Below are 24,397 nucleotides of genomic sequence, written 5' to 3' on the forward strand. Positions count from 1 at the left end.
CCCTTCCTCTGGAGTGGGGGGGTGGGGATGGACTGATGAGAGACCCTCTAATTGCAACACATGGACGGATGAGTGGTGTTGGGTGTTGGTTCCCCAGAGGCAAGGCGAGGTCCTGTTTTTAATCCCGAGGGGGTGATACAACCATGGTGTCTGGATTCCTGGGGTCACGTGTTCTCCATTCACAGACGTGGCTCACGGCAGGCTGACACCCCCGCCGCGTCCCTGGTGGCCTGGGGCACTCAGCCAGTCATCAGGCCGGGCTCCTGAGAAGCCACAGCCTTTCTGCAGTGTGTGGCTCAGCTGGAAATGCTCAGGCCCAGGTACAAGACCCAGCCATAAAATGCCTCCACTGTGCGTAACAGCAAAACAGACACACCTCGCCCCACGCGCCTCACACGGTGGGTGTTTATATTCTGAGGACGCAGGCTGCTGTAGAACGGTTCCTGTCCCTTGTCAACCTCAGCCCTTCGCCGGCTAGCCACCTCCTGCCCCCCAGCAGATGGTCTGGGCTGGGGTCCCTCATGGAGGCTGAAGACAGGCTGAACAGGGATACACATTCTTTCATTTGCAAGCTGTCCGGGCTTCTGGGAATGAGGCCCACGGCTGGGACCGGCCCATGCAGAATTCAGTGTCCTTGTTGGGACAATCTCATGACCACCCTGTGACTATGGCCCCTAAGGTCTCGAGAAAGTTTTCGAACTACCTGCCTGCTTCCTAATTAGATCCCCTACTCTTTCATGCTCAGAAGCTTTCTTGAACTTTGCTGGTTTGCAAACGAATGGAAAGAAACCGGGAGGAAAGCAAATTACCTCTGGCCTTTTGGCGATCATTAATTTGACCAACTACCCTTTGGAAATGAAAGGCCAGGGCCTATTAGCTTTAGGGGCATCGAGTGCAAAGTCAAATATCAAAAGGCCACAGCAAGAAAGGGACCCGCTTATCCTCAAGGCAGGGAGATGTGCTCATTCACAGCAGTGTGGATGGGATGGGAACAGGGGCGGGTCTGCACCCCTGACAGTCTCTTCTGGGCACTTCTGCTTTCCAGGTGGCGTCTGAAATCTCTTGTGCTTAAGAGAGGGTGCACAGCTGAGGCTGCGTCTCAGAGGGAAGGCCGCCAAACCTCTGGATTTCTTTCTCTGAATATTTTCTCAGGGTGAGCAAAGAGAGGCGAGTGGGTGTCACCAAGGCCACAGTGGAAGATGGAAGAGGCCCCACCTGGTGACCATGGCCCCAGAGCATCCTTGCCCTGCCTGCGGTGGATGTCACTGACAAGGCTGTCTTGGCCGCCTGGCCCCTTTCTCGTTTGCCACGTGGACTACATTCCGGGCACCGAGCACCTGCACACAGTAGGTGCACAACCAACACCTGGTGTGATTCCCTCACAGGACTGGTGTGACTCCCTCACAGGACTGGTGTGACTCCCTCACAGGACTCCGGCACTGCACGGCCAGCCAGGGCCACTGCCCCACTCACGGGTGAAGCATCCACACTCGGAAGGATCACGTGCCTGGCCCAAGGTCCCCCTGTGAGCAGCAGAGCGCAGAGCTTCCTCTTCTCCACGTTCGGTAAATACTTACTGAGCACCTTCTGTGTGCAAGGGGACAGGGCAGTGCTCCAGACAGACTCGGTTCCTGGCCTTGTGGAGCTGACCGTCTTGGAGTGGGTGGAGAACAAGATAAATAATGACTGATGAATGCAAGAGGAGCGGCTCTGAAGACGATCAGAGAAGGGGGCAGAAGGGATGGAATGTCCACACTCCTTGAGAGCGGTCAGGAAGGCGTCTGATAAGGCTGCTCTTCCTGGAGGAACCAGAGGACAGCCCGAGTTGACTCTGCACATGATCCTCTTCTTCTCTTTAAAAAAAAAGTCTATTTATCTACTTCGGCTGTGCCAGGGCTTAGTGGTAGCATGACGGGTCTTCTGGTTGTGCCACAGGAACTCCAGTACAGCATGTGGAATCTAGGTCCCCAAGCACGTATCGAATCCAGGCCCCCTGCACTGGGAGCACAGTCTTGGCCGCTGGACCGCCAGGGAAACCCCTGTGGCCCTCTTCTAACCGAAGTGAAAGATGACTTGGACTCAAGCTAACATAGAAACAGGAGAAACAGTAACCTCTACCATCCATCAACAGCTTACAGTTCGTGGCACAGTTTTCAGGGTATTTTCATGATGGGTGGGGTAAATAATCCGAGCAGCTATTAAAAAAAATATACACCCCAAGTCTCAGTGATTTAACCCAATAATAAGTTTAACAGTTTACTTCCGTCCCATAGAATCCACTGGGCAGCTCACGGGCAGTCTCGCCTCCAGGCGGTGGCCCCGGGACTCAGAACCCTTCCAACCTCTAACTCCACCACGGCTGTGCGTTGCCCCCAGTGGGGTCTCAGAAAAGGAAGTGAGAGCATGGGAAACGCGGTCTGCTTTTAGCTGCCTCTTCTGCTCACCTGTCACGGCCCCACTTAGACACAAGGGGCCCGGGAAAGAGACTCTTGCTGGGTGTTTAGGAAGAGGAAGTGGGCTGGGTGAGCATAGGATTAATAACTGCGGGGGGAGGGGGGAAGAATGCGCCATGGGGCTTCCTGGGAGGGATCTCTGGGGAGAAAATCACACAGGGGCTGGGAGGTGAAAGGTCGAATGCTTCCTGAAAGGAAGATTCCACTTGGAGGTGCTTCCCAGCCCCGAGCTGGACACCCTCTGTCCGCCATGTTTGAGGACGGTGACCTCCCAGAAGATGGCGACAGCAAGCATGAGGCTGGGGTGATGACACCCTTGTCCTGAGTGGGGGCCCCCAGGAACCTGGGGGAGGGACCCTAACCCTAACCCCTGGCATCCTTGGGCGTGTGGGGTCCTGTCTGGGAGGGACGGGCATCGAGCAGAACCTGGAAAAGGGCTGTCCATCTTCTGAGACCCGAACTCCCACCTCCAACACATCTGTGTGTCCCCTCCGCCCCCTTCCACAGCAGCGCCATCGGTGGGGGTGGGGAGGTGGGGATCTGGGTGGCTGGGCAATCCCGGAGGCTGAAAGGTACGAGGGGAGACATCACCCCCGGGAAGCTCCCCCATAGTCCCCTAGTGACCACACCGGCTTGGCTAAATGCTAGGGACTCAGGCCCCAGCTGCCCATCTGAGCGCAGCACGCTGCCCGACTGCCTTCCTGAGCCGGGGAGGGCGAGGACCACTGGCATCAGATCTCACTCCTGCAAGAGGCGCATCATCAGAGCACCGCTGCCCGGGCCCCAGCCCGACTGCCTTCCTGAGCCCGGGAGGGCGAGGACCACTGGCATCAGATTTCACTCCTGCAAGAGGTGCATCATCAGAGCACCGCTGCCCGGGCCCCAGCCCGACTGCCTTCCTGAGCCGGGGAGGGCGAGGACCACTGGCATCAGATCTCACTCCTGCAAGAGGCGCATCATCAGAGCACCGCTGCCCGGGCCCCAGCCCGACTGCCTTCCTGAGCCGGGGAGGGCGAGGACCACTGGCATCAGATCTCACTCCTGCAAGAGGCGCATCATCAGACCACTGCTCCCCGGGTCCCAGCCCGACTGCCTTCCTGAGCCCGGGAGGGCGAGGACCACTGGCATCAGATCTCACTCCTGCAAGAGGCGCATCATCAGAGCACCGCTCCCCGGGCCCCAGCCCGACTGCCTTCCTGAGCCCGGGAGGGCGAGGACCACTGGCATCAGATCTCACTCCTGCAAGAGGCGCATCATCAGAGCACCGCTGCCCGGGCCCCGGCTGAGCTGGAGGAACAAGTCTGTCACTGCCAACGCCTTCCTTTCATACTCCCTGCTGTAGTGGATCCATTTCATTTTGACACTGCAGTTCAAGTGCTTCCCCGAGAAGAGTCTTCGGGAAGCAGGAAACACGGTGACTGAGGGAGTCGTTCTGGTCTTCTCGCTGCCACTGACCTGCTGCGTGAGCCAGGCCAGGGTTCCCAACCTTGGATGTCCTGAGTGACCATCCGATAGAAGGAGAGGGTAGCTAAGGTCCCTGCTGGGGAGGGAGAGAGACAGAGAGAGAGACGGGGCGGGGGCAGGGGGAGGAAGGAAGGAAGTGAGGAGCGCTGATGCTCATTACAGCAAAACAACACTCAATCCGAAACCCAGCAGGTTCGACTCAACACCAAAAGCACAACTCATAAACAAAAAAAATCTGATAAATTGGACCTCATCAAAACTGAATATATCTGCTTTTCAAAAAGCCCCATTAAGAGGATGAAAAGACAAGCGACAGTTGGGAGAAAATATGCACAAATGACACGCCTGCCAAGGACTCATATGTAGAATATATAAAGAACTCAAAACTCAGCGTTCAAAAACAATCCAATTAGAAACTGGGCAAAAGACACGCACAGACATTTCACCCAAGACAATAGCCAGATGGCAAAGAAGCACACGAAAAGATGTTCAACATCATCAGCCGTTGGAGGGGTGCAAATAAAAACCACCACGAGGTATCACTCCACACCTACCACAGTGATCAAAATAAGAAACAGCGACCACACCAAATGCTGGCAAAGCTGTGCAGGAATTGGATTACTCACATCAATGTGAAATGATATGGTTTGGCATTTCCTTTTCAAACTAAAAATGGACTTACTATATGACCCAGCAACTGTACTCATGGGCGTATATATTCCACAGAAATGAAAACTTCTTTTTATGCAGAAAATTGTACACGAGTGTTCATAGTGGCTCTGTTGATAACGGCCACAAACTGAAAAGCACCAGACGTCTTCCACTGGGTAAGTGGTTAACCAAGGTGTGGAAACCCCTGGAATATCACTTAGCAACTGAAGGGAATGGATCACTGATACACACAGCACCTTGGATAAGCCTCAAGGAAATTCTGCTGGATGAAAAAAGCCAACCTCAGAGGCACATATACGCAGTGGAATCTCACTCTTTATAACATTCATGAAATAAAGTGATTCTGGAGATAGAAAGCAGCTTAGGGGTGGCCAGGGGGCAGGGACAGGGAAGGAGGGGAGTGCCATCAGGAAAAGGTAGTGCGAGGGGGTCTCGCAGGGAGGGAACGGCGGCGTGTCCTGGTGGTGGCGGTTCCACGAAGCTACACATATGATAAAACTGCACTAGGCTGCACGCAGACACACCATCACACAGACGCATCACTAAGTGCGCGTGGAGCCGGTGGAGCGCAAGTAAACGCCACGCTGTCGTTGTTCAGTCGTGTCCGACTCTGCGACCGCGTGGACTGCAGCGTGCCAGGCCCCCCTGTCCCTCACCATTTCCCAGAGTTTGCTCAGACTCATGTCCACTGAGTTGGTGGTAAACGCGCTGCGCGCTACCAAAGTCAACTTCCTGGTCTGTACACTGTGCTGTAGCTGTGCCAGCAACCACAGATGCAGTTGGACAGGTCTGCACAAGACGCTGACCCTGGGGAAAGCTGGTAAAGTATGCCTGGCACTGCCATGAACGTGTCCTGGTAACTTTCTGGTGAATCTGTAATTACTTCAAAACAAAACTCTGAAGATCCAGGAGCGGTTCCTTGCCTGAGTTATGGTTATCAAACGTGGGAGGCCACCATCGCACAAAACCAAAGGACGGCAGAAACGAGGCCCACCCAGGCCTCCAGGCAGCATCACTGCTCACAGTCCCGATGCAGGAGGGCGCACTGCACGGTGGAGGCGGCCCCTTCTCGTCCAGAGCAAGGGTCCCGGCCGGACCCAGGGCGCGCAGTGGGGGACGGTGCCTCCCAGCAGCCCCTGCAGCTAGGTCTGCCACATGCCTAAGCTCTCACTCACGAAGGTCGAGCAGAACTGACACGTGCCCGTGCTGGGCCTGGCCTTACAACGCCTCTATGTTTCCCCCTTTTCATCAACTTGGAAGGCGCCCATGACTCCGCTTCCAGCACATGGGTCACGCCCAAGGTCATGTGGGTGAGAAGGTGGGGGGAATAGGGTTCCGGAGTGACCACATGGCTCAGAGCAGCCCTGGGACCCGAAATGCTCCCTCCCTCTGGGGCACTGAAGTGGATGGGAAGTATGTGTCTATGTTCCCTGGAGGTGTTTTGAGATCTCTGTGTTGGAGCAACTTAGCGTTTGCTAAATCCAAAAAAGCAGGTTTCAAACACTATCCTATCTATGCTCTTTTACAAATATGTCCTCACCTCAGCGCGTCCACACGAAGGTCTGGAAAGGTGTACGCCACAGTGTTCTCTGGTCATTGTCTCCTGTTGGTTGGAATTATGGGTATCATTCCTTTTGCTTGCCCACATTACCTAATTTTCTATAAAAGGAACACATGTATTCCTTCTGGTATTAAGAAAGCGAGCCCACGATTGAGACGACAGCCAAGAATTAGACGAGGATGAGTAAGGCATTAAGTACCCACGCGTCCCACGGTGTGGGAGCTGATGAAGCTTGCTGGCGGCCCAGGCTGGCGCTTGAGCTAGGGGCCTCTTACCACCCTCCACCCTTCCCTCGTCACCCCTTGGCCCCTACCTTCCCCGTACCTTCTTGCCAGAGGGCTGCTTCACTCCTTTGTCCCTATCCAGCTGGGGACCCGAGAGGCTGCAGAAGCCTGCTGCTGGCAGGACCTGCCTGTGTGGTGAGCACCAGGCCACTGCGCCCACTGTCCCCGAGGACAGTCAACCTGCAGCTGAAATTTCAACTCAATTAGCACAGAGACAGGCTGAAGCTGCTCTCGAGTAACTAATTGTCTGAGAGCTGCCAAGAAGAGCCTCTACCAGGGATGTGCCTGTGAACGTGAAGGTTTAGTTCTTCGAGTACTAATAATAGGGAGCAGCCAGCCAGCAATTTGAAGTGCAACTCGGGAGTGATGCTGGGAGGTTCCTTCCATTAATTTGAGAAGCAGGGGTGGGGATGAGAGTGCGGGCAGGACGACAGAGATGGGGAAAGAAACCTGCCTGTCCCAGAAAGTGAGGCCTAATTATTCCCCGGGCAGATGAGCTGGAGGACAGGCTTGTCCACGGACGCCACAGGCTCATCTCCGAGGCACATACTGTGCGGCCTTGAAGGAGCTTTCTCTGCGACAGAACAGCCTGGCCGGCTGCACCCCGAGTGAGCGGGACTGGCCCATCCTTTCCTGTCAAGGCAGGACACTGAAGCCCCCTGCTCATCTTCGTCGCGGAGGCGGAGATGCAGACGCTGCGGGGCACAGCCAAGCCAGGTGAGCGGTCACATCCTGTCCTCTGTCCACAGACCCAACAGCCCAATGCTGCCTCCCGTCCAGTGGGTGGGCGTTCCGGATCTTACTGGGATTCCTGGTGGCTGAAGCTGCTGTCTCTTCTCCTCCCAGCTCGGGTGACCTTAAAAGGCTCTCGATTTAGCAGCAGGCCCACACTCTGACACTCAAAATGCAATGGAGAATTGGCACGTTAACACCAAAAGATCATTTTAAGCCCGCAGCTTTCCGTCAGTGGCGTGAAGTGTAAAAACATCACTCGATACCAAAAGGCCAATTCCCGATTTAGTTCGGGGGGAAAAATCTGGCCCACCTTTCCTGGCCCTCCTCATCCCATCCTGCCGGTTCCTAACAGGTGCCCTGCTGATCAACAGAACTCAGCCGGCAGAGAGCACGGAAAAGACACATCGCTGCTCAATCTGGCAGATGCAACTGCAAGACAGATTTCCAAGTCTGGGCTGAGGGAGCTTCTTGGGCAATTCTTGACACAACATGCCCCGCAGAGCAGGGACTGCTCAGCCCCTCTGCTCCTGGGGAGGAAGTGATGAGGGCAGTGGGACACCCAGGCCCCTCCAGGCCTCGTGCACATGATGGGGAAAACAGTACAAACCCACCCGAGAGGAAATGAACAACATATGGGAAGCGCCTGGTACAGAGGAGATGCTGGGCTGTCCAGGCGGTCATCAGGTCATCTAAAACATCTCGAGGTTCTGGCCAAGAGCTTGCTGCACAGTCTGAGTGATAGGGGTCGGCGGGGGTGTGGCTGGCATAGTGCTGATGGCCAGGACCCCTTCGTGAGGGGCTCCACCGGGCGGGTCTGGCCCCGGGGACGGTGCCCCTAGCAGCACCAGGTCCCAGCTTCCTCACAGTCCACGTCTTGGAACCGACCCCAGCCCACCCCCAGTCTGTTTTTTCCACTTCAGGTCAGTGTGTTCTCTATATTGGGGCATCTCTGAAGCACCAAGCGTTCAGGGATCTGGTGAACAAACCCCTTTCCCAGCCCGGCCCGGCCCGGCCCTCCCCCTTTTAGCTTCCCCTTCTTGGCACTGAAGGTCAGAGAGGAGAACACCCTAACGGTTGCCTAGCCCGACCCTTATACTTCCCCCCACCCCTTTTAATTAGGGACAATTAAAAACTAGAGAAACAGAATCACACGTATCACCCGCCTGTCCGGCGCCCAGCTTCAGGGACTATCTGCTCGTGGACGTCTCGTCTACGAGCCCCCAGCCCCTCCCGCTCTCCTGCCTCGCTGGCCCTGGGCCACTGACGTGCGTGTTTTGGGAGAGGACGAGTGACTTGTCCAAGCCCCACAACTGGGAGCAGGAGGCCGGAGCTGAGGTCCTGAACCGGCCACCCCCGTCACACCTTCTGCTGTGGCTACGCTTCAGCTGTGCTGTTACTCAATTTTTATTGAAGTATATAGTTGCTTTACAATCTTGTCTTAGTTTCCGCAGTTGTGTGTTATTATTTAACATTAGGGGTCGTGCTTTTCCCCTAAGTACATTATTTTAACATGGAAGCTCCTGTAAGTGGGGAACAGGCATCAGCGGCCACAGAGTAGGTATCGCTGAAGGTGATATAGTGAGACCAAGAACACTGTCCCTCAGACCTGAGCAGAAATGACTGCCTGCCCAGGGCCCAGAACTCAAGGTCTGCTCTCTCCATTGGAAACGCAGCTCGGCGGGAGGTGGAGGGATCTTTGGGACCAACTAGGAGGCTCTCGGAGAAGGCAATGGCACCCCACTCCAGTACTCTTGCCTGGAAAATCCCACGGACAGAGGAGCCTGGTGGGCTGCAGTCCATGGGGTTGCAAAGAGTCGGACAAGACTGAGCGACTTCACTTTCACTTTTCACTTTCATGCATTGGAGAAGGCAATGGCAACCCACTCCAGTGTTCTTGCCTGGAGAATCCCAGGGATGGCGGAGTCTGGTGGGCTGCTGTCCATGGGGTCGCACAGTCAGACACGACTGAAGCGACTTAGCAGCAGCAGCAGCAGCAGCAGGAGGCTCTCAGATTTGTTGCCAACACTTAAAAATCCGAACAGCTCTCTCACAACGTGGGGTTGCTGCTGTTGTTTAGTCATTAAGCTGTGTCCGACTCTTTGCGACCCCATGGACTTTAGCCTCACCAGGCTCCTCTGTCTGTGGGATTTCCCAGGCAAGAATACTGGAGTTGGTTGCCATATCCTTCTTCAGGGCCTCTTCCTGACCAGCGATCGGACCCTCATCTCCTGCACTGGCAGGTGAGTTCTTTACCACTGAGCCACCAGGGAAGCCCCACAACGTGGTGTACTGTTACCATAATCCCATCGATTGTCAGAGGGCCGGTTCACGCACGAGAAGGTCCCCGACGTGGGCTATCAGCCAGCTGGCCGTCAACACGCACTCGTCATCAGCATGTGCTCCAGCCTGTCACAGCTCGTCATCTTGTCGTCACTTCACACGGGCTCTGCGTAACTGTACGTCCTGCATGGGGTCTTTTATTTGCCATTTAAATGTCTCTAAAAAGACGTGCAGCTGTGCAACAAAATGTTATTATACACCCAGTGGCCTCAATTCTGGATTTTCTTGCAACAAACAAGCGTCTTACAAGACCAAAGAAAGGAGGATACAGGCAAGTCACTGGGGATGTGTTACTAGGAGCCCTGGGAAGGGATCGCCTGTCACACGTTAGACAGTGAGACTCGAGGCAGGAGAAACCACCGACCCCCTCGGAAGAGATGAAAGCAGTTTCAGAGCATGAAAGGCTGGTGTGACCGATCGTGTGTCACACAGGATTATCATTACAGCCTGCACCATGGTTTAATTGGCAGCCTGTTTTTCTTTCTTAGGGGGATCGTGAAATAATGGTGCATCTTACGAGTGATGGCATCTTAAATGTGATAAACCCTGGTATTTAATCTAAAATCACCTGCTGTGTGCAAACGTTCCCGTACTACATCCTGCCGCCGCTCACCCTCCTGACCCAAGCTGGGCCCTGAGAGCACTGCCATCTCCTAGAGACTGGTGGTTTCAGACTGGGGCCCACGTCCGGACTTGCTAACAACCAGGGTGCTGGGCCCCACCCCCAGTCTCTGATTCAGCCAGTCTGGGGTGGGGCCTGAGGATTTGTGTGTGTTTTAAATATTTGGCTGCACTGGGTCTCAGCTGTGGCACGTGGGATCTTTACTTGTGGCATGCAAACTCTTAGCTGTGGCCTGTGAACTCTTAGTCGCGCTTGTGGAGTCTAGTTCTCTGATCAGGGATCGAACCCGGGTCCTCTGCACTGGGAGTGCAGACTCTGGGCCACTGGACCACCAGGGAAGTGCTGAGTATTCGTTCAACAAGCTTCCAGGACGCCAGGACTACTGGACCACTCTTGGGGTGGACTGTCCCATTGCGTCCCCCCATCACTAAATCTCCTTTATTCTCTGGCTCTTTTCAGCTTGGGAGGGGTAGGTGAGGAAGGTCTGGGTGGTACCAGAACCCAGGTTCTGGGACCCGTCAGAAAGCAGCGTCTCTCTGGCCCTGTTCACCGCAAAGAGAACTTGCCTTGTCTCTAAGCTGGGCCTGCTGGAAAAGCTCTAGGGACTTGCTCATCCTTCTTAAGACCTTCAGCAGGTCAACGCTTCCTCATATATGCAGGTCACGGCTTTAAACAGGGTTGAGGCCCTGAATAAACTCAGTAGATGGGGCTGGAATCTGCTCATGGTTAAGATTCAGGACAAAAGGGGACCGACAAGCCAGGCACAGCTGTCCTGCCCTCTCACGCACGGTCTGCTGGCAATGCGGGCAGATTCCTTTCCCTTTGTTAGATATGTGTATTACTGGTTTAGTAAAACGAAACATCTGTGCACTTCTCTCCTTAAAAAGAACAATCCATTTTTCAAGCCGTTGAAACATCTTTGAAATGGAATATTTGCCAACACTGCCCTCTCTCCCGAAGGCAAGAAGCAGGGAGATGTGTCCTCAAAAAGAATTATTTCAAACGCAGACATTACTAAGTTTTACTTTTTTTTTTTCCTTCAAAAGGCCGAGATCTGCTCACGTGTTCACAGAACTGAACACAGAAGGTGCTTTAAGAAACAGGACACGAAGCCTCATCCCGGGCAGAGAAGGTTTACTGCTGATAAAGATAAGTCACGGAACAGGACAAAACCCTCGGCATGACAAGGGCTCACTCCAACTGTAAAATGACTTAGAACACAGATTCAGGAGGGCTGATGCACCAGCATGGTGAGCACACGCGAGAAAGAAGCTGCCTGCCTGTCTCGTCCTGGGTCCTGAGGTGCTCTCTGCGCCCCCACACGCCAGCTCAGCGGTGTGATGGTCCCGTCAACAGAGGGGACTCTGCTATTCACCAAGCCTGGCCTGAGCGCACGATGGAAGCGAGCAGGTGGCAGAAGTGCTATTCCGGCCATGAAGACGCATCTGAGCCATCGCTGTGACTGAGGGCTTGCCTGGGAAGGATCTGGGTGGGGGTCTGGGGGCCGGTGCGGGATCACTGCCGGCAGGTGTCGTGGAAGGCCTCGAGGGTGCGGAAATCCCTCCAGGTGGGGGGCAGGCCGTCCTGCAGAAACTTCCCGCAGCGCTGGCATGGGGCCTGGAACAGCTTTATGTAACTTCTTAGCCAGGTCTAAAAAGAGAAGTGAGGAGAGAAGTGAAAGACACGGAGCTGGGTGCTTCCAATGTCATCCTTCCTGCCCAAGCCTAATGATCTCTAGAACGGAGGACCTGGGCTGGCCGTGACCCCGGGAGGTGACGCAAGATTTTACAGAAAGCTCCTTGGAGCACCCACAAGGTCACAGTGCTGCTGAATCTCAGTTCTGGCGCCCTGGGCCCCTCCTGACTAGGGGAGATTTAAAATAGAAGTCCCTACTCTGGGAGACAGGCAGGGCTCCCAGAAAGGGGCGGATGTGAACCTCGGCCCAGCCTCCTGGCTCAGGGGCCACGCATAACCACCTTCCATCCGAGTCCTGGGTCTTCTGAACACCGGCATTGAGCCTCTCTGTGTTCACCACCCAGAGGTGGCCCCAGACACATGCAGATAGAGGGCGAGCGGAGAATTCCCCGCTAAGGTCAAATGCCTCTTTCTAATCTGATTTCACAGGCCACCACTCACTGTCACAACATGGCCCGACACACCTGGGGGGAGGGCGGGGACAATCCGGTGCCACCGAGTAACGCAATAAGTGGCAAGTGCACACTCGCGGGTTCAGGGGGCAGAGTTCCTTCGGGCGTCATACATAAGGATGAGACTCGTAACTCAATTCCTCGACTCAAGGAGACGCACGGCTGCGCCAGCCCAATGTCGCGGCGACGGGCCAGCAAGGGGGGCGCGCGCCACTGTGATCATGTCTGTCGGTCGGAGGAGATCGCTCTTGGGAGACCTCAGCCAAGCTGACTGACACAAATCCTGCTGTCTTCATCACAGCGGCCCTCCTGATGGCTGACCGTGGCCCACCCATCCTGCCCTTTCCAAAGGCTCGGGGCCTGAGGTTCTGGCAACAAATGTGAGGAGATCAATGGTCATTCAGTTAAACTATTTATCCTTTCTGAAGGGAAACCAGGCATTTAAACACGTTAGGTTAAAAAGCAAGTCTTTCCATCCACCCAAGAAGCGAGACTGCTGATTGAAAGTGTTCTCCATACATGAGAGAATCGCTGTGTGATGCTCCACAAAGCCCGGGTCTGCGTGTTCAGCCTCCCCAGCGTGGGAGCCAGTCAATAAGTCAGGCTGTATTTTCTAAGGCATGAACTACAGGCTCCTAGAAGCTTAATTGTGGCGGTGAACGTGACGAGGTGGATCACAGGCGTGCAACTCCACATGGCTGTCAGCACGGATGGGGACTTGCTAATAGGTCCGTACTCTAAGGGGCAGCCCCCAGGCAGGAGTGAAGCAGGGAGCGTCAGCCCCAGTGAGAGAGAGGCCAATGATGCGAGGGCGTGATGCTGAGGTGCTAACAGCTGGCCGCCTCTTCCAGGATGTGGGCCAGCTGTGGGCCAGGCTGAGGCCGACTGGCAGGCATGTGATAACCTGATGAACTGCCTTGGGGCGGGGAGGGATGGGGGTCAGAGCAGAGTCCCAACATGGAGGACAGATGTCCACGATGTAAGCGTTCTGGTTCCATGTCAAGTCACCAACGGTTAAACAACTGGCTGGAGAAATCCTCAGTGGTAACGAGAGCTGGCGGGAGCTGGCGCACACAGGGCTGGCTGTTTCTGGTCCCCGCCATCCGGGGCTCTGACCTGACAGTCTAAGGCGTGGGTGTCTTGGAAGAACGATGCCACCGTAGCACCAAGCTCGGGGCCCGGCACAGGCCAGGAGCTCAATAAACACCTACTGACTAAATCAACCCCGGAAGCTGTGTCGGAAGGTCACTTCTGAAACCACATGTTTGGCAATGATAGGAAAACCAGTTAACGGTGCGGGATATGGTTTATCTTAGATCCCTGCCCAGCTGAAAGGAAGTACCACTTCCACACAGGGCTGTCTCCTTGGCGAGGCCCCTGCAAGCTACCTTCTGAGCTGCCTGTTTTCACTTGAGGGGCCAAGGCTTCATGAGGCTTGACCTCTAGAGCCACTCACCATGAAGGAGCGGACCACGACGTCAGGCATCTGGGGCAGCTGGTAGTGGAGCAGGGCGGTGGTGGCATGGTCGGTCACCTGGGGACCAAGGAGAAGAACTAGGTCAGCCACTCGGAACCAGCAGAGAAAACAGGAAGGTGCTCCTTTTATCTGACGGCTCATGGAGGAAAAGATACCTAATAAAGCCCAGAGGTGGAAAGCTAGTTAGCAAGGTTGGGGGCAAGGAAGGGGAGAGGAGGAGTGTTGAGAGCAGAAAGGACATAAATATTCATGCCCGGGGCCAAGTGAAGTGTGGAACCTTCCAGCAAGCCCAGGTAGGCTGTGCCACCTGAGAGAGATGTGGCCAGAGGCTGGTGGAGAGGTAAAACGGCGGCGGGTGCCCGGGGCGTTACCAGCCCCTCCACCGCACGGCACACCGCCTGGACGCAGAGGCTCGTTTCCAACTGTCCATGTTCAACTCCAGTCTTTGCCCGGGGATGATTTTCCTGCCCGTGTAACTGGTCTGTCTCTCTGCTTCCTTCAATTCCCATTCTGTCTCATAACTTGTAGCTATATGTGTTCTGCGACCAGGATTCTGTTCGTTTCTGAGGATCCTTCCCCGGGGCCTCAGAGATACTACCCTTCTGACGAGCTGTGCTGCTCCCAGTGTGGTCCTCAGTCTGGCCAGCTCCCTGAAAGCTGTGGTCCAGTGGGCCACACCCGCTGTTCTCACAACTCCGCCAGCAGGCCCAAGGGCATTACGGCTCTAAGTTCACGTGGGGCATCTGGGGACCAGATGGAACGTGTGCTGGGATTCTGCCCCAGCTCTGTCTGCTGACCTTGATCCATCGAATCTGTCTGGGTCTTAGTGTGCCTCCTAAAAAGCAAAGCGCTGGCCAAAGATCCCCTGTAGTTCTGAAATGTGATGACACCCTAGATTGCTAATGCCTGCCACCCATTAGCGGATGAATAGATTGTTCCTAATTTGATAGCTGTGTTCAAACTCATGGTTTATTTGATTGTCTTCATTAGGGAATCTCGCCATTACAAATGATATGGTCAAAAGACAAAAGGAAACAAAAACATCAGACAAAACAATCAGCTTTGTGAACACGAGTAAGCGTGGTCTGCCTGCGTCGACTCGTCCGTCCTCCCGCTGAGAAATGGAGGATCTCCTGCCGGACCAGGTTGTGTGCATTTCTTCAGTCGGCACCGTTCCCACCAGGACACCATGATGCGCTGACAGACCTCAGCAGCAGTTAAGCAAACTCATCAGCTGGAAACCAGCAGGGCTGGTCTGGTCTGGGTTCCGCAAGAGGCGTTATGAATGATCCAGAAATTAGTCTGCCTGTGTGTCTACACTCAAGGCCAGAGAGGCCACACCCTGAAGAGCAAGGAGGCAGGCTCCCCAGCTCACAGAACCTCTCGAAGCCGTGGTTTCCCCTCAGGGGAAATGGTCAGGCGTGTGAAGTGCTCATCCTCCAGCCGTGCCTTGGGCCCGCCTGCCCCCTCTCTTCTGCGCTGCCTGGCCCTGGGACTGGCCCTCTTTCCCACTGGACTTTCAGGGCCTGCCTGGTGGCTAGTGAACTCCGCGAGACGACCAGCTCTGTGCAGGCGAGGATCATGCTGTGTCCCCGGGGCCTAGACTATCACCTGGCATCTAGCAGGTGCTCAGCACATATTTGCTGAATAAAGAAATAAACTATACAATGGCCACTCACCAAAAGTCACGAACCAGAAACACCTGTGCTGGTTTTCCTGCAAACGCAGCCGTGCTTCGTATATCGACCCATGCCAAGAAATTCACCCAAGTGACTTTCAAGATAAATGGTACTTATTGCTTCAAGTGCAAAGACTGTTTTTATTTTAAGCATTTTTGACAGACAGCTTTCTAAAATGAGCAAGGCTTAAAAAAAAAAACCATACAGTAGAATGATAACTTGGCAAAATGGCGGGTGGTGATTGGCGGGGTGAAATGAACGGCTACAAAGCGAGCGAAGCCAGCTGGGCCCCGAGGATGCCTGAGCTTAGAGCTTGGTGCTTACCATCCAGGTGCCTGCTAAAAACAAAGTCCCACACGAGTGCTGTTTATAGGCTCATAAGACAGTCCTTACAATCACATTTGCCATCACATGAAACAGAGTTTCTGAAGAATTCTTTCTCCTGTTCCTACCACTCATTTTACACGCCTCTCAGGAAGCTCGCTACGTTGCCTCTCGTCTAAGACACCCAGGCCAGTTCTCTGGTTGGCTGACAAGAGTGAACACAAGCACTCGGAGCGGAGAAGCAGGCTGGTGCTGGACGCCCGCTCAGGCATCACCCAGGAACGTGTTGGAAACGTGAGCTTTTCGGCCCCAGTGCAGACCTAGAATCTAATCTCTGGGGTGGGGGCCCTGAAATCAAGCTGGCCTTTCCAGCTGTTCTTCGGGATCCCGAAATACAGGAGGAGGCAAATGTGAATTGGCACACAGACCCCCTGGGGATCTTGCTGCTCAGTTCAGTTCAGTTGCTCAGTCTGACTGTTTGTGACCCCATGGACTGCAGCACACCAGGCCTCCCTGTCCATCACCAACTCCCGCAGCTTACTCAAACTCATGTCCAATGAGTTGGTGATGCCATCCAACCATCTCATCCTGTCATCCCCTTCTCCTCCCACTTTCAATCTTTTCCAGCATCAGGGTCTTTTCAAATGAGTCAGCTCTTCACATCAGGTGGCCAAAGTATTGGAGTTTCAGCTTCAGCATCAGTCCTTCCAATGAATATTCAGGACAGATTTCCTTTACGATGAACTGGTTGGATCTCCTTGCAGTCCAAGGGGCTCTCAAGAGTCTTCTCCAACACCACAGTTCAAAAGCATCAATTCTTCAGCGTTCAGCTTTCTTTATAGTCCAACTCTCACATCCATGCATGACTACTGACCAATTATTATAGGCAGGTGTGGGGTGGGGCCAAGACTGGGCATTTCCAGCAGCCCCCCAGGCCTGCCCCTGCTGCAGCTGAGGAGCCAGGCCGCTCAGGAGGCAGAGTATTCTTGGCAGTAGAAGAAAAAGGCATTTCCTTCTGGGGCATGAGGGAAACCAAGGACCACAAACTCGAAGGATCACTTGTCTTTTTCATGAATCAAAAATAGCACACTACCCATGTTTCATGATGCTGCAGTGGAAAGAGGGAGCGGGGTAATGGTAGTGGGCTGGCAGGGTTTTCCTTATTTTGGAAAGGCGCTCTTTCAGGACCGTGGGCTGATTTTGTGAATTGAGGACAGCCACATTGATGAGAGCGTGTGAGGCATGTGCCCGCTCACTCACTCCTCGAACGCACTGAGGCGGGTGGTCTCCGAGGTTCGTTTTGTGTGTTTTAGTCCCTCAGTCATGTCCAGCTCTGGGACCCCATGGACTGTAGCCCGCCAGGCTCCCCTGTCCATGGGATTCTCCAGGCAAGACTACTGGAGTGCGTTGCCATGCCCTTCCCCAGGGGATCTTCCCAACCCAGGGACAGAACCTGGGTCTCCTGCTTTGCAGGCAGATTCTCTACCTCTGCTGTGCTGGGTCTTAGTTGCAGCATATGGGATCTAGTTTCCTGACTGGGGATGAAACCTGGGCTCCCTGCATTGGAAACGCAGAGTCAAAGCCACTGAACCACCCGGGAAAGTCCCCCAGGTCCATTTTATAGATGAAGAAATGAAAACTTAGAGGCCACACAGCTGGGGAGGGGCAAGGGGTGTGTGGGCCTGGAGCCCACGAGACCCGAGCCTATACCGCCTTCCCTCCTGAGACGCCCTGGCCAGCTCTGCGTCTGTGGACAGAAGCTCCACAGCTTCTGTCCCGAGCCCCAGCGTCATCTGCCCACCATCCCCCGGCCTAGCGAAGGGTCCAGAAAGCCAGAGTCCCACTGCCAGGTGCAGGTCAGGTCTGGAAATGTGGCTGCCGGGCAACAGGCTTCTCGAGAGCAGAACAAAGCGCACTAACCAGAAAACGTCCTTTTCCACAAACGGCTGGGGTCACACACCAAAGCTCCGTTTTGGCACCTGGCTCCAGGCAGGGCACCGATTCCGTTTTCCCATTACTGGGTCAGCAACCTGGCCAAATTCAGCCTCTTTTCCAAAAGGCCCCGTATATTCTCTTCATTGCCAAATGGTGGCAGCTTTTTCTAGCGCTGACACGATCGCTGAATTTCTTCAACTTCCCATCTCCAATTACAGAAATATTTTAGCAGAGGGAAGCAAAGCTAACCGGTTTGCTATGTTTTCCGTCCCTGCCACCTCCCAAATTTCTTCCCCTGGTTTTCACGTTCCTGGGGCTGAACTCCAAAGCGGTGGGCACCACGTCGTCGTCAGATACTGGAGAAATTCACCTGCAGTGATCTTCCCTTTTGTCAGAACATTCCACCTTCAGTACTTGTTTTGTTGTACACTTTTTAACAACAAAAATTTTTTTTTTTGCTCAGCATCCAAGATGTGGGGGAAAAAAACAAGCCCGGGGCAACAACAACAAAGATGGCTATTAACTAATTTAAACTGACTCTGGGCCAGCCCGACCGAGGCTCGGTCCCATTGTGATGTCGAGCTAATGAGATTCCGCTGGGAGATGAAAGCCACCCCGGCCGGCAGCGGAGGCCGCAGAAGGGCACTAATGCTCCCGCGGGAGAGAGGCCATTCATCCCACCAGTGAGTGCGGGTTTGAAGACAGCGCAGAAGAGATCAAAGCGGGTGGCGAACCCAAGGAGAGGGAGGGAGGAGAAGACATGAAAGTAACAATAAGCCAAGGAGATAGGGGAAGCGGGAAGGAGGATTGGGTGGGGGGGCAGGGGTGACCGTACGGGCGGGAAGAGGACGCCACAGAAAGACAGTGTCTGCACACTCCTCGAGCAGGAGTGTGCAGACACCAGGGACTCCGTCAAGAGATGTCCCATCTATCCTCAAGGCCAAGAGAAACCGCAGTTGCTCCGGCTCCTTTTGGGGTGTGCACCCCACCCCGAGCCCCGGTCGGGCTGGACTGCACGTGATTACTCACTTAGAGGAGGGTGATGTCTCTATTGTTGCCAACACACCCACTCTGCTCTGTGAAACTGACTCCCAGTTTTCTCTTCCACTGATCAAGCTTACAAACCACCCCCCTGTCCCAGGCTGAGAGAGGCAGAAGAGGTCTTCCTGCACCCAAACCGACAGGGAACTCAGCTCAGAAGGTGAGAGAGGAGTCTTTCAAGAGACCTTGGAACAGCTGCCAGTCAACATGCTGGAGGAGACGCCAGTCACAACAAGCCTCCCGAAGCTCCCCAGCCATATTGTGCGCAAAGAGCTGACATCGACAGGGTCCCGGGGAGGTCACGAGCTGCTTCAGCTGAGCCCTACGTGGAACCACCTGCAGCCAGGGCAGGGCTCCGCAGCGACAGCTACTGAGCACCAGCTCTGAGCAAGGGCTGCTGTACACACGCGCCCGGTGAGGAGTCCAGGCTGCGGGGACAGACGGCACCCGCTTGGATTGTGCCTGTCACTTACGAGCTAGGTGGCTGTGGACAAGGGTTAAATGTGTCAATACAGGGACAGTGAATGAAAAGGGCCTGACCGACAGCCCACACCCACCCAGTGGGAGTCACCCTCCCCTTCCCCACAACCCTGGGAGGAGGCTACGAACGGGAGATGATTTTCACTCCAATAAGGCAGCGAAGCCACAGGGAGGTGACGTGCCCAAGCCAAGCGGCTCCTGAGCAGAGCCTGCGGGGGAGGGGGACACAGACAGGAGGCCGCGGAGGCCATCTCCTCCCCACTGGGAATGGAGCCCAAGACTCTCAGATGGAGGCGGGACTCAGTCCCAAGCCTGTTCATGCCACCTCAGCTCTCCCGACTGGCGTGGCTGCCATCCGCCTCCCCAACCGGAAGCTTCTGCCCGTCCCACTCAACCACCCACCCAGAGCCAGCACCCACCAGGAACAATGCCACTCAGGACCCTCCAGAGCTCAGGAGGGAATGAGTCTCCCGGCCTTGCAGAATGAAGGGGGAGACAGGGCAGATGAAGCCGGCAGTGTCACGTCGGGCGTGCACCGTGCGCAGCAGGGAAAACGCAAAGCACAGTCTGGGGGTGGGGGGGGCGTGGTGCTGCAGGGATGGCTTTGGCACTCAGAGCCCACGCTTTCCCCCACTTGTGCCCTCCTCCGGGGGGGTGGGGAGGGGCAGAGAGCGGGTTCAAGTCCTGCTAGACTACTTTCTACTGAAGGCCAGCCCCTCAGGGCCTGGGTTTGATGGTGGCCAGATAGGCTCTGTTCTTTGTCTGTGAAAGGGGAAGTGAAAGACTCTTTGCGACCCTGTGAAGTATATGGTCCATGGAATTCTCCAGGCCAGAACACAAGAGTGGGCAGCCTTTCCCTTCTCCGGGGGATCCTCCCAACCCAGGGATTGAACCCAGGTCTCCCGCATCGCGGGCGGATTTTTTAGCAGCTGAGCCACAAGGGCAGCCGTAAGGGGAGATGTCCGTAGGGGAGAACACAGGACAGAGCGGTGATGCACAGACAGGGCCAGAGAGATGCGGGGAGGGCACCAGGCCCTCCTAACAGAATACCGTCCCCCAGCAGTTTCCTCCTGTAAAAAGAATGTGCTGTATTTCGTGGTGGCCCAGGAAGTATCCTCGGGATTCCTGAGTCCACTCAGGTTGCAGGATCGTCCTGACTCTGTGCGGGCTTCCAGGCCAGAGGGGACAGCTGGCGCTACAGCAGAGGTGACGCGCCAGACTCTGGAGGCGGCAGCCGGGCACCACTCCCCACCCCTGGGCAGCGGCCCCCAGCGCCGCAGAGCCCTTCCTCAGGCCGCAGACTGATGGCAAAACGAGAGCACAGCATCTGCCCGCACGCAGCCCGCGATGCCCAAGGCCTCCCCTGCTGAGCCAGGGGAGCTGCAGCCTCTGCCTCGGAAAAGTCCGTCCCGCAAGAGTAAGAGGAGAAGTTAAGTGCCCGAGTGTTCAGAAGTTGCTTATTTAAAAGACAGTCTGGTAGAGACCCAGCTCTGGCTCTCTGCCAGCAATGCCGGCTCGCACCCGCTGTGAAGGGGAGCGTCTCGATGCCCGCATGACTGCGAACAAATGGCAGTCAGGGGGTGGGGGGAAGATGATCTGGAGCTGTCGGGAGCCCGGGGCTCCGGCCTGGGTTCCTCACTAATTATCTGGGTGACCTTGGCCACATCACTCCCCACACTGGCCTTCAGTAAAGGAGGCTGGGATCACTGGGCGCCTCGAGGTCTTGCTTTCAGGGGGCGCTGCTGCAGGGCCTGACTGAACGCCCTCAGGGCACACTAGTGTCGTGCTCTGCCCTCAGGCCAACCAGAGAGACATGAAAGCCCTTTGTTCTTTTAGAAAAGACAAGCTGGTCCCAGCAGGCGGCAGGAGCACCGGGTTCCTGCCTGCCTCCACCTGCTGTCCTGATGGGATGTCACCCTCATGGGGTCCTCAAATTCTGGGCCGGTTACCAAGAGCTCAGAACAAGGGAGACCATCAGCACAGCGCTGTTCTTGGGAACCTCTTCCCATCTCCGTGGGTTTCAAAGAGACTGGAGCACAGACCAACAGGCAGCAAAGCCAAACATTTGTTACTTGGTTGTACACATGCTGCTTCTGCGACTCAAAGCAATAAAAAGGAACTTTCATCTGCGGGACACACTTGCAAGCTAAGTCTGGGTCTCTGCACCGGGTGGAGAGAGACCCGCCCTTAATGAGAGGGACACTGGGAATCTCACGGAATGGGAAAATTCTCTGTGGGTCTGGGAGTCAAAGACGTGAACCTAGTGAGTTAAATGTTTAAAGAGGCAGCAATGCTGCCCCAAGGATGAGCACTGGTTCCATGAAGAATACTGAAAACAGTCCCAGAAGTACTCATTCCATAAAAAGAGGAACCATCACTATTTCAAAACTGAGAGCTATGAAGCCAGTCCTGAAAAGTGCTGGGGGCTGGGGGCGATGCTGAGCAGTGCAGAGACTGGCTTCCAATGCTGGGATGAAGTCTGGGAGGCTGGAAGCATGGGGTTTCATTTTCATCACTCAGCTCGAGTCTGTAATCCGTACCCTGGATTTGTGTGCCATGGGTTCACACGCCCAGAGGCCTGAGGAGGAGGCATCGAGGTCCAAGGGGACTGGGGATTTACTTAGACAAGATCAATACTCCCTTCAGTGCTGATGAAGGAGCCATCTTCATGAGGCCTTATAACTAACTGTCTGCTGGCAACGCTGCTCAGGGCCGACAGGGACGGGGTTGGCTGGGCAGGGACTGGGGAGCAAAGGCAGACACTGCTCCATCCTGTGCAAAACCCCTCCTCGTGGCTTTGAGTTCAAGCTCTGTCTGAGAAGGATGAGGTCTTGTTTGTAAACTATAGAACATGGCCTGAGGCACGTAGACTGGGGCTCCATAAAGAAGTTTTTGTCTGGTGTGAGGGGTTTCCAATCTGACCCTCTTGGAAGTCTCAGCCAAGATGCCACCGATGCCCCAAAGCAAAGCCCGTCAATGCCCAGGACTCTCGAGCACAGACTGGCTGCAAACCCTCCGGAGGCAGATGTGTCTCCCCCAGGACACTCGGCAGCCGCCTGCAGGAGCCTTCCCGACATGGGAGCACACGTATGTGGTCCTCAATGACCAGGGTCCCGGTCCTGTCTCCCCTCAGCCCCACATCACACCCCAGTGACACCACTGCCTTAGTAACCCCTCCTCCCAGACTGGCTTCCCTGACTCTGCTTTCCAGGCTTGAGCCTGGAATGCCTGGGCCCTGGCTAACTTCTCTGCCCTGGAGACTCAGGCCAGGGGACTCCCCTCCCACCCTGGGCTCTCCTGCACCCCCAGCAGCACCCTGTGGACACTGCGGTTCTGTGCTTGCCCAACTGTGACCAGAAGTCCCTGCCTTGCCCCAGGCGATGCTCTGCACTGGCTCCAAACACCTGGCAGGACCCCAAGAGAAGGAGAGATGGAGTAGGCAAGAAGCTATGGATTTATTTTTGGCCGATGGGGTTAGGGGAGCAGAGTAAAAGGGGGGTGTTCAGGGGTGGAAAAAGCTGAGGTCATGGGGTACCTTGGGGAGGAACACCTGGGTGAACAGAGAAACCCTATGGCAGCCTTGAGAGAACTCTCCAGAGTCCTGACCAGCTTTGTGCAGCTTCCCTGGGTGGCTCAGGGGTCAAGAATCTGCCTGCAATGCAGGAAGATGTGGGTTTGACCCCTGGGTTGGGAAGGTCCCCTGCAGAAGGCAATGGCACCCCACTCCAGCATTCTCCCCTGGGAAATTCCATGGACAGAGGAGCCTGTATGGCCCAGGTGGCTGCACAGAGTCAGACAAGACAGCGACTACACCACCACCACAACGGCCTTGTGCGGGGCCAAGAGGAGGCGCTCACAAAAGGTCCTTCACGTTTCCCAGGATTAAGGGATTAAGACTCTTCATTTAGCTGAACGAAAAAAGTTCAGTGCTTTCCAGATGGTAAAATGCCAGGTTCTGCTGCTGGCTGCCAGCAGAGCCCAAGCCCGAGGACACCTGAATTGCTCTGTACCCACTTGGTGTGATGTTATTTTCTGCGGGGAACAGCCTGGCAGTTAGAGAAACACATCCAAAGACATCTGGGCTCCCAAGAAATACAGACAATACCACCTACTTGCCCCTCGAAACTGAGGCAACTGCAGGAGAAAGAGCAGACGCTGCAGAGCCTGAGAGGCGGCTCTGCTGCCGTGGCGCTGGGAGCCTCTCAGCAGCCCTGCTGGGTGGGGAACACTCCCATCTCAGTGGATGGCCAGAGGGGCCACCAGCCCTCTTAGGACACCAGGGCACCGTTTCAGGTCCCAGGACCAGGATTCTACATCAGTGTGTCAGGGCTGCCCAAAGGGTACTGCTGGGGTAGGGGTGGGGGTCTGTAATCTGGGGTGCCAATCCTGTGAGGCAGGTACTCTTATACCCTTTGTTTCACAAATGATGGGGCCGAGGCAAGGGTGGCCACACAGGGAGTAGTGGCCAGCCTGGCCGGACCGCCTCTCTCTGGACTGGTCACAGTGGGGAACGTGACCGGTGAGGCTGAGCCTCACGGTGGTGTTGTGGGGGGCGGACAGGCACGCTGCCGGGAAGGCACTGGGAGTGTGGGAAGGGGCCTGGGCGAGGGCAGGAGGCCGGGCTTCCCAGAAGCAGCTGCTAGGCTCTGACCCAGGGCACACGTGTCTCGGGCAAGCCCTCAGGAAGAAGGAAGCTACGAGACAAGAGCAGGTCCTCTGCAACTCCTCTAATGGTAGAGACCGCAAACCACTTCCCGCCGGCGGGCGGGCTCTCCTGCTTCACAGTAACTGCAAGCCTGGGTCCATGGGAGGCTCTTGGTCACGACCACCCTCTGCGGAGGTGCAGGGAGCCTCGCAGAGGTAGTGAGGTGGGAAAGTACGCCATCAACCCTATCCTGCTTTAGAAGCTTGTGAATATTTAACAGACAATGTGGTGATCAAGGCTCAGGGTGAGCAGAATGCCCCTCCTCCCGCCCCCTCCGGTTCTCAGCTCCCAGGGCCCTGGGCTGACACTTAATGACATCCCCCCCTCCCTCCTTTCTGCTGACCCAGTGAGGTCAATGCAGTTTGGCTCTCTGCTCAGGAAAGGGCTGCCCTCTGGGATGACCCTGGAATTGTCCGTCACCTCTCCTGTCCTGAAGCTTGTCGACAGCCCAAGGCTTGGCTTCTGCAGCATCCCCCTA

At 55.4% G+C, this 24,397-nt stretch overlaps 1 protein-coding gene across 2 annotated transcripts in view; it reads right to left on the reverse strand.

Annotated features, from left to right (window-relative positions):
• The window catches only part of MED27 (mediator complex subunit 27), a 240,480-nt gene that overhangs the window by 11,491 nt on the left and 204,592 nt on the right, over positions 1–24,397 (reverse strand). Inside the window, exons 7-8 of one of the 2 annotated variants that reach the window (XM_027556629.1) lie at positions 13,735–13,812; positions 11,249–11,781 (exon numbers count right to left, since the gene is read on the reverse strand). The exons of the other annotated variant lie outside the window; for it this stretch is intronic. Of the exons in view, the coding sequence (XP_027412430.1) occupies positions 11,647–11,781; positions 13,735–13,812 (213 nt within the window). The 3' untranslated portion in view covers positions 11,249–11,646. Of the gene's footprint in view, positions 1–11,248; positions 11,782–13,734; positions 13,813–24,397 lie in introns of those variants that run through there. 2 annotated transcript variants of the gene reach the window in all.

The sequence above is a fragment of the Bos indicus x Bos taurus genome, chromosome 11 (genome assembly GCF_003369695.1).
Source record: "Bos indicus x Bos taurus breed Angus x Brahman F1 hybrid chromosome 11, Bos_hybrid_MaternalHap_v2.0, whole genome shotgun sequence".
Lineage (NCBI taxonomy): Eukaryota > Metazoa > Chordata > Mammalia > Artiodactyla > Bovidae > Bos > Bos indicus x Bos taurus.